General features: G+C 46.4%; 1 protein-coding gene and 1 pseudogene across 1 annotated transcript in view; one reads left to right on the top strand and one right to left on the bottom strand.

Annotated features, from left to right (window-relative positions):
- Nucleotides 1-250, bottom strand: part of LOC128634937 (E3 ubiquitin/ISG15 ligase TRIM25) — a 5,039-nt gene extending 4,789 nt beyond the window's left edge. Inside the window, exon 1 of the mRNA XM_053685889.1 lies at nt 1-250. This exon is cut by the window's left edge and continues 404 nt beyond it. Within this exon, the coding sequence (XP_053541864.1) occupies nt 1-187 (187 nt within the window). The 5' untranslated portion in view covers nt 188-250.
- Nucleotides 251-8,195: 7,945 nt separating this feature from the next.
- The window catches only part of LOC128634936 (general transcription factor II-I repeat domain-containing protein 2-like), a 1,922-nt pseudogene continuing 117 nt past the window's right edge, over nt 8,196-10,000 (top strand).

Raw genomic sequence — 10,000 nt, 5'->3', positions numbered from 1 at the left:
GAGTGAAAGTGTCTCTGCACTGAGGACAGCGATACACTCCATTTTCATCTTCCTGATCCCAGTAGTCATTAATACACACCTTACAGTAACTGTGACCACAGGGGATCGTCACCGGATCCTTCAGTAGATCCAGACAAACTGGACAGATGAACTCTTCCTGATCTACTGAAATACTGGCCTGAGCCATTTTCCTGCAGTCAAATGCAGAGAGAGAGAGAGACTGCACTGACCTCAGTTTTGTTTCCTTTGAAATGAACTTCCTGGTTCTGTGTGTATGAGGAGGTGGTTTTGGAGGAGGAGCACAAAGACAGAGAGGTTATAAACACTCCTCTGTTAACTATTTCTTCCTTCAGATTCAGTCCATCATTATATTAAAGACTAAACACTCTCACACTGATTTCTGCGTGTTACAGAACTCCTACCCTACCCAACACACTTTATTTTATCAGTAATGACAGTAAAGACAGACAGAGAGAGATTTGGTTTGGGTATTTAATGTCTTCAATAGAATTTACTCTGCATTTTGTGAAACTGTATTACTGACACAATGTTTTTGAGCTGAATGTGTCATGATATACACATGCAGTTTGCATAATTGACATTTAATCCATGTAAAGAAGGTTAGGATGGACGCAAATGCATATAACAGTTTATTTAGAGAGAGACAGGCAGACGCATCCGAATCATGAGCCAATAGCATGGTCAAAATAACAGGCCAAGGGTCAAGCAATTGGAAAACAGGCATAAACTAGGCAAGGCAAGAATCATCAACTAGGAACAAGAAGCAAGATCAATGAACATAAAACAAAATGAGGAAATGGATACAAATGCTTAGTAAGGTGAGAAAACTCAACACTAGGCATAGTCGTCGTCTGGCCCTCTGGGCAAAATGTCTTCACCGCCACTCAGAATCAAATTCAGGCACTGTCCGACCAGTAGCAGGTTTCTTGAGGAGCTGAGGAGCAGACATGAGCCTGGGGCTGTTTCCCCTGGGTCATCAGTCTTGAGCATGAGCATAGCTTGGTTGGCCGTGTCAGCAGATTCCGGCATGAGCATAGCTTGGTGGGCCCTGTCAGCAGACTCGGACGTGAGCGGAACTTGGTGGGCCCTGTCAGCAGACTCGGGCGTGAGCGAACTTGGTGGGCCGTGGCAGCAGACTTGGGCGTGATCAGAACTTGGTTGGTCGTGACGTCAGTTTCAGGCATAAGGAGAAGTTTGTTGGTCGTGACGTCGGCTTCAACCGGGCACAGGAACTTGGCGTGAGCAGAGCTTCTTCTGGCCATCTCTTCGACCTCGGATAGGAACTTAGCTTGAGAGGTCCCCCTTCGACCGCAGAGAGGAACTGGGCTTGAGAGGTCATCTCTTCGACCTTGGACAGGAACTTGGCTTGAGAGGTCGTCATTGCGACCTCGGAATGGAACTTGGCTTGAGAGGTCGTCTCCGCGACCTCAGACAGGAACATGACTTGGGAGGTCACTTCGTTGACCTCTAGCAGGAACTTGACTTTATGCTGGAGCTCTGGAGATGAGACAACCTTGTGGATCTCCTGCTGGAGCTCTGGGGTTGAGACTGCCTCGTGGGTCTTATGTTGAAGCTCTGCAGGTGAGACCACCTCGTGGGTCTTCTGCTGGAGCTCTGGGGAGGAGGTCGCCACGTCGACCTCCGACTGGAGCTCTGGAGATGAGGTCGCCATGTTGACCTCCAACTGGAGCTCGGCAGGTGAGACCACCTCGTGGGTCTCAGGTTGGAGCACTGGGGAAGAGGTTCCACGTTGACTTCCGGCTGAAGCTCGGCTGCTGAGACCACATGGTGGGTCTTAGGCAGGAGCTTGGGGGAGGAGGTCACCCAGTTTGTCTCCTCATAATAGGTGGTGAAAGGCAACTCAGGTTTATCTATGAGGCAGGCCTTCCCCAAACACTCACCCAGGTTGGGGGCGTTCTCTGGACTCCCAAACTCCTTTATTAATAGTCCAACAAACTGACTTACATTGTGCAGACCCTTGGAATCTGCACGTGCCAGACTGCCCACTGTTGGGCTTGGCCAACGAGCCAGGAGAGTATGAACCCTAGCCACTGCTTCTGGTCAGGCTTAGGCACAAAATATGCAATTGGGAGTCAAAGAGAAAATACTCAGGGTAGCCAAAAAATCCATCATATGGCTCTGGTGGATCCGTGGCTACCCATTGAGGAAGCTTAATCAAGTTTAGTCTCGGTAGGGTGTTCCTTACTACCTTGGCATGATGTCTCCTCTGTCTTCCTGCTGCATCCATGGTTAGGCCTAGTATTCTGTCAGGTAACCCACATAAAGAAGGTTAGGACGGATGCAGATAAAAGTTTACTTAGAGAGAGACAGGCAGACAAATCCGAATCACAAGACAATAGCATGGTCAAAATAACAGGCAAAGGGTCAGGCGATTGGCAAACAGGCATAAATTAGGCAAGGCAAGAATCATCAACCAGGAACAAGAAGCAAGATCAATGAACAAAAAACAAAATGAGGAAACGGGTACAAACGCTTGGTAAGGTGAGAAAACTCAATACTAGGTAAAGTCGTGGCGGTCAAAAAATCTCTTATATACTGTGGAGTGAGTGAGTGTGAGACTGGCAACAGGTGTGTGTGATTAGAATTCCGGAGAAGGTGAACGTGTGAGCGCGGGGTCAGAGCGCTGACCCCGTGCTCTGACCCCAGCTTCCTGACAGGCTGAGGTATGCGAAGAAAAGAATTTCACTGTGCTCTACTGTATATGTGACCAATAAAGACTCATCATCATCTACCTCTACTTCCACCGCCAAAGCAGACCAGCAACTGCTCCGACTTACGCCACTGGCTGTATCGGTGGACATAAGTACAGAGAACCCTTACTGGACACAGTTGGTGCAATTTTTCTTGTTCCAGAGTACAAGGAATGGAGGAGGGCTGAAAGCCTGCAACACAATCTTTAGGAATATAATACAGTCTAGGATATAGGAAGGCCTTGGCTAATCAAGGGCAAAGTCAAGGCAAGAAGGGGCAACAGAGAGAGTTGTTGAGAGATGTTAGGGCCAGCAGAAAAACTACCTTCAGAGTCAGAAGCTTCTCTGAGGCTGTCTCAGGGCTCAAATGGGGCACTTGACAGACCTTCCAGGACCACAGGAGATCCCAAGAAGGTATGTGTGGTCTGCAGATGGGCCTCAGCTGCCTGACACTATGCATAAACCTCGATGTTAGAGGATGTTGCCACACAGAGGCTCCATCAACAGGGCCGTGATTGGCTGAAATGGATGCCACGTAGACCCTAAATGTAGAAGGAGCCAACCCTTCTGAGAAATGTCCCTGTAAGAACTCCAGGACTGTAGCTATTGCGCAGTTTACTGGGTTTAAATGATGTTCCTCACACCACGAGACAAAAAGTCGCCGCTTGAGCACATAATATTTTCTCATGGATGGTGCTCTAGCATTCAACATGGTTTCTACGACCTCAGTTGAGAGACCAGAATCTATAAGCTGGTGCCCCTCAGGGGCCAGACTCAGTTTCCATAGTTTCAGCTCAGGGTGATAAATCAACCTGCTGGCTTGAGACAGTAGATCCCTGCGAATGGGAATCTCCCAGGGAGTGCTGTCTAGCAGGGATATTATCTCTGAGAACCATATTCAATCTGGAAAATAAGGTGCTACTAGCAGTAGACTTTGATGGTCTTGGTGAACTCTCGCTAGAACATGTGGGAGCAGAGCGATTGGAGGAAAGGCGTACAGACATGACCTCAGCCATGTGTCCAGCTCCAATGGTGCGGGAGGAGTGAGGGCGAACCACAGCGGGCAGTGTGTTGTCTCCTCGGAGGTGAACACATCCACTTCAGCTTGGCCAAATCTTCACCATATGGACTCCACCACTTGAGGATGGAGCCTCCAATCCCCGGCCTCAGTCCCTGCCTCGACAGGATATGTTCTGGTTGCCCAGAATGTACATTGCACTAACTGACAAAAACTTTCATTCCACCCAGAGAAGAATTATTTGTGCCTGTCTAAACAGGGAGCATGAACGTAACTCTCCCAGGTGGTTGATAAATGAGACCACCACTGTATTGTGGTGACCTCTCAACCGAGGAAGAAAGAATTTCAGTGTTAGGAATACGGCCCGCATTTCTAGGCAATTTATATGCCTCTCTAGATAAGGGCCGCTCCAGAGACCGTGAGCTGGACATGAGTCTAAGACCGTGCCACAGCCCATGAGGGAGGCATCTGTCATTACCATCTTGCGATAAGGAGATGCCCCTAGAGTGTGACCTGAGACTAGAAACCAGGGACACCTCCAAATTCTCAGAGCATGTAAGCATTGCCACATGACACTGATTTCTCTCAGGGGTTTCGTTGTTGGACGAAACCCCCGACTTGTCAGCCACCATTGAAATGGTCTCATGTGCAATAGGCCCAATGGTATGACGTTGGCTGCAGCTTCCATAAGCCCCAGCAGTCTCTCGTAGAAACTGGAGGGAATGCCCAGACCCAGCTTTATCTTGCTCAATGTTTATAGGATTAACCCTATGTGTGTTGGGGATAGATATGCCCTCATCGTAGTGAAACCCATATAACCCCTAGAAAAGTCATCCTCTGCACTGGAGAAAGCATACTTTTCTTGGGGTTCAACCTGAGCCCCCAGCTTCTCATCTGGGTGAGAACAACATCTTGATGTTGAATTGCCAACTCCATGGAACGCGCTAGAATTAACCAGTCGTCCAGTTATTTTAGAACACGGATGCCCTGGAGTCGCAAGGGAACCAGAGCGGCATCCATGCACTTTGTGAAGGTGTGAGGGGATAAAGCTAGGCCGAAGGGAAGAACCCGATATTGGTACACGTTACCCACAAATGTGAACCTCTGGAACTTCCTGTGACTGGGAAATATTTCTATGTGGAAATATACGTCTTTTAGATCTATCATCACAAAACAGTCCTCAAATCTGTGAAACGATAAGTTTGAGCGTCAACATCTTGAACCTCTATGTCCGAAGAGTACGGTTCAGATGACGCAGATCTAAAATTGCCTGCATACTCCCCCATCTTTTTTGCGGATTAGGAAATAACGGCTGTAAAAACCTCTCTTCCTCAGAGAAAGGGGTACATATTCTATGGCCCCTTTGTCTAAAACAGATCTTACTTCCTGTGCTAATGCCAGGCTCTGCTCTGTGCTGACTAATGTGGTGAGCACACCTCAAGCTCTGAACTGGACCCGGGTGGACAGAACCCGTGGAGACACATTTGACAGTATTTTCCACACTGGACAGGGTGCCAATCTATTGTGGGGTATAATTGCACTCAGTTTTACACCCTATGGGGAAATTTGGAAATGTCAACCAGCCTACAATGCATGTCATTGGACTGGGGGAGGAAACCAGCGTACCTGAGGAAAACATCCGAAGCACATCGAGTAATCCCCTCATGTAATCATTTGAAATTTGAAAGTCTGTGTGTTTTGGGGAAATTTGATGTCTCTCTTTACCATGCTGCAGCGAAAGTAAAGATTTCCCAGCAGGACAATTTCTCTCACCATGTTCAGGGATTTTGATGAATTCCTTCTGGCAGAATTCCTCGAGTCTCTTTTTCAGATCATAGAGAGATTTCCTCACTCCATCAAATGAGAGATGTTGATTGACAGTGATGCTGGGTGAGATCTCACGTCCAGAAGAGACACGACTTGACGGCTTTGTGTTTTCTCCCTGAGTAGAAATCACACTCCACATCTCCAGGTCCAGCGTAACAGTGAGCAGGAGATGCAGCTTGGACTTCAGTCTTCTTCAGTTTCTCCACCACTTCAGCCAGCATGTTGTTTCTGCGTAGAACAGGCCTCGGAGTGAAAGTGTCTCTGCACTGAGGACAGCGATACACTCCGCTCTTTTCTTCCTGATCCCAGCAGTCATTAATACACACCTTACAGAAACTTTGACCACAGGGGATCGTCACCGGATCCTTCAGTAGATCCAGACACACTGGACAGATGAACTGATCCTGATCTACTGAAATACTGGCCTCGGCCATTTTCCTGAACTCACACACACACACGGAGAGAGAGAGAGAGAGAGAGGGAGAGAGAGAGAGAGAGAGAGAGAGAGAGAGAGAGAGAGAGAGAGAGAGAGAGAGAGAGAGGGAGAGTACACCGAACTCTGAGTTTCGTTTCCATTTAAATCAACTTCCTGGTTCTCAGTGTGTATGGGGAGGTGGTTTTGGAGGAGGAGCATAAAGAGGTATGGAAGTAAATAGTGCCAAATGTCCTCAAGGCAAATGGCATGTTGAATTACATAAACTGAATAAAAACATATCGCAATAACAATACTTGAATTTTTCTGTCCAGCAATTTGACACAAATAAAAAAAACCCTCCCAAAAAACAGCAATATCAATGCTTGAATTAGTTTCCTCTGCAATTCACTGGGTGTGTATATTTTGACTGAAAACAAAATAAAAATTCAATGCACACATATTCACCTTCCTAAAATACAGTTCTAAAATATTCAGGTGTTAAAATACCATCTTCATTATTCATCAGGTAATATTTCAACACATTTATTTTTTCAACCTCACAAATTCAGACTGCAAAAATTCATGTCTTAAAATTCAAGTCTTCACATCCGGGCTCTCAGGAAGAGCGATGGATTGCCGACACTACTGTAACATGTTACTCTGGGGCGCCCCCTGGTGGTGGGACTGTGCAGACAAGCCACAAAAGAAGATGAAGCTAGCGGACTGGCATAAAGTTGGTTTGGCGTTGGATGTTCTCCATTTGCAGATATGCGCAAATAAAGGGACCGTCTCTAATGTTACATATTGGTATACATGTTTCTGGCATGTAATGAGTAGACCAACATGGATTTTAACACAGTATTTGTTAGAAATCTCCAAATCTCAGATTTTGTCTTCCAGACCTCCGTCAGCCCTTTCAGCCTGTTCTACACTTATTAACTATTAGTTCTGTGCTGCTATCAGCTAGAAAGTGTGGTTTACCGCAGAGTTCAGCGCCTGGAGAGTCCGAATGAACACACACACTGGCACGTATGAATGTTCACAGAGACTTCCGGGTTATTCATTCAAAACAGAAGTATTTATACACATTGTGCACATTGATAATGGCAGTGCGTGGACGGTTTCTACTGGTGCCAGTGCCAGCCAGATAGACAAAACAAAACACACAGCACACTATGAAAATAAGTCTTTTCAAGAGACAGAAAATACATGTGCCAGCTATAAGAAAGATGGCGGTTGATCAGCTTATTTAAAGAGGTAATTAAATGAATACATTCATCATAGGTATTAGATAGCAGTTCATAATATAAGAGAGTACATGATACAAGAGAATTTCCTTTCAATCCTCTCTTTTATTCTAGCGTAGCACAGAATAACCCAAAAGGAAAGTCACAGGTTAACAAAACACAGTAACAGGAACAGAAAAAGACAATAACGTAAAAACATGTCATTGGTTTTGTGATTAGAGCTAATACAGGAAAAACTATATGTGTATGTGTAAAGTGTGAATCAGGTCAGCCAGCAGGACAGGATTTCCTTCTTTTGTAGACACGTTCACCGATGCTCAGACCTCGTCAGGGGTACAGGTACGTTCCCGAATGGGCAACCTGTCACAGAGAATAGGTGGAGGAAAAATAGAAGGGACAGAGCTCATTTGTTAACAGCTTTTAACCAACTTGCATGTCTCCGGATCGGTCCTTCTGAGGTCATAACACCTGGTCTCCTGGAACAAAAGGATGTGTGGGTTTCTGTGAGGGGTAAAGGTCATTTTAATTTAGCACGTACACAACAAGTCAAGCAATTTAGACACCTAGTCGTCTAGATGAATATCAACACCACTTCCTGTGGAATGAGAAAGGTTAGTAGACATTTTCCAAGCCACGGGGAAAGGTCCGAATAACACCTCAAAGGGTGAAAGGCCTGTGGTTTTAGATGGCGTCCTTCGAATTTCAGTAAGAACGGCAGGTAAAAGGTCAGGCCAGGCAGTACTCCTTCGCCAAGTTTTAACATTTTCACTCGCACACGGAAAAGCCTCAAATCATTTAGAGAAACTGTCTACAGCAGATGTGTCAAACTCAAGGCCCGCAGGCCACGTCCGGCCCGGCGTACAATCATATCCGGCCCGCGAGATCATTTTATATATCTTTCTTTTAATGGCCCGGCGAAATGAAGCGCCAGTAACACACAAACTACAAATCCCATAATGCAGCGCAACAGGGTACCTGCGATCATTCCCGTCCATTGCGTCAGATCGATCAAGCATCTGTTGATGTATGAAACCCTAATTTCAAGTTAATCTAGCCCTTAACACTGGCCAAGAGAAAAGTTGATTCTGAAAACAGAGCCTTTCAAAACCGGTGGGAGGCTGGGTACATGTTTACTGACACTGCCGGTAAACCTGTGCGTCTTCTCTGTGGAGCTGATGTGGCTGTAATTAAGGAATATAATCTAAAACGGCACTACGAGACAAAACATCAGGACAAGTTGAAAAACCTGAATGCGGAGCAGAAGCTACAGAAGGTCGAAGAGTTGAAGAGGAATCTGACATCACAGCAGACGTTTATCACCAAGGCAAAATCACAAAGTGAAGCTGCTGTGAAAGCAAGTTTTATTGTGGCAGAGGAGAGAGCCAAATCAGCCCGGCCATTTACCGAGGGAGAGTTTCTGAAGAGCTGCATGATGAAAGGGTGCGACGTCTTGTGTCCAGACAAAAAGCAGGTGTTTGCAAATGTAAGCCCTAGCAGAAATACGGTTGCCGATCGGGTTTGTGAGATGGCCACTGATTTGAAAACACAGTAGATTGAAAGAGGCAAAGACTTTGTTGCATACTCCCTTGCTGTGGATGAAAGTACTGACATGACTGATACTGCACAGCTGGCCATCTTCATTCGTGGAGTGGACTCCAGTTTGTGAGTTACAGAGGAAACATTGGACGTTAAAATCGATGCACGGGACAACGACAGGAAAAGACATTTCTGAAAACGTATGTCAAAGTGTAACCGATATGAAACTGCCTTGGGACAAACTTGTTGGACTTACAACAGATGGAGCACCGGCGATGTGCGGTGAAAAAAGTGGACTAGTGGGAAGGATGTGGTTAAAAATGCAGGAGGAGAACTGCACTGGTGAGTTGGCAGCATATCATTGCATCATACACCAGGAATCGCTTTGCGGTAAAGTCCTAAAAATGAAACATGTAATGAGCACTGCAACGCAAGCCGTAAACTTTATCAGAGCCAAAGGGTTAAATCACCGCCAATTTCAGTCTTTTATGAGGGAAAGAGATTCTGAGTTTGGCGACTTGCCTTATCACACAGAGGCGTGGTGGCTAAGTCGGGGGAAAGTTCTCAATAGAGTTTTTGAGTTGGGCGAGGAAATCTGTCAGTTCTTGGACAGTAAAGGAAAAGACTCCACACTTCTGCGGGATGAAAAGTGGAAATGTGAGTTGGAGTTTCTGACAAAACTAGTCATGTCAGCGTCTTAAACCTTCAGCTCCAGGGACGGGACCGCATGATCACTGACATGTATGATGCAGTGAAGGCATTTCAAGTGAAGCTGCGCTTATGGGAGACACAAATGCACCAATGCAACTCGTCTCACTTTCCCTGTTGCCAAGTAATGTCGAACCAAGTCAGCGCCGCGGTGTTCCCAAATGCACACTTTGCTGATAAACTGAGCGCACCTCGCACTGAGTTCGCACGGCGCTTTGGTGACGTTGAAGCACAGAAAGGTCATTTCGAGCTGCTTCACAACCCATTTGCCGTCGAGGTGGAAACTGCACCCGTACAGATTCAGATGGAGCTGATAGAGCTGCAGTGTAATGGGACACTAAAGACAGAGCACGACACCGCGGGGCCCGCACAGTCTACTCGCTTCATTCCTGATGCAATGCCCCAGCTCCGTCTACATGCGGCTCGAACCTTGTGCGTGTTTGGTAGCGCATATCTGTGTGTGAAGCTGTCCTCTGTGATGAAGACTAACAAAACATCACACAGGAGTCGTCTCTCT

This window comes from Ictalurus punctatus, chromosome 2, assembly GCF_001660625.3.
Source record: "Ictalurus punctatus breed USDA103 chromosome 2, Coco_2.0, whole genome shotgun sequence".
NCBI classification, from domain to species: Eukaryota; Metazoa; Chordata; class Actinopteri; order Siluriformes; family Ictaluridae; genus Ictalurus; species Ictalurus punctatus.
Note: the sequence above shows the minus strand (reverse complement) of the source record. Positions and strands in the feature narration are given on the sequence as shown.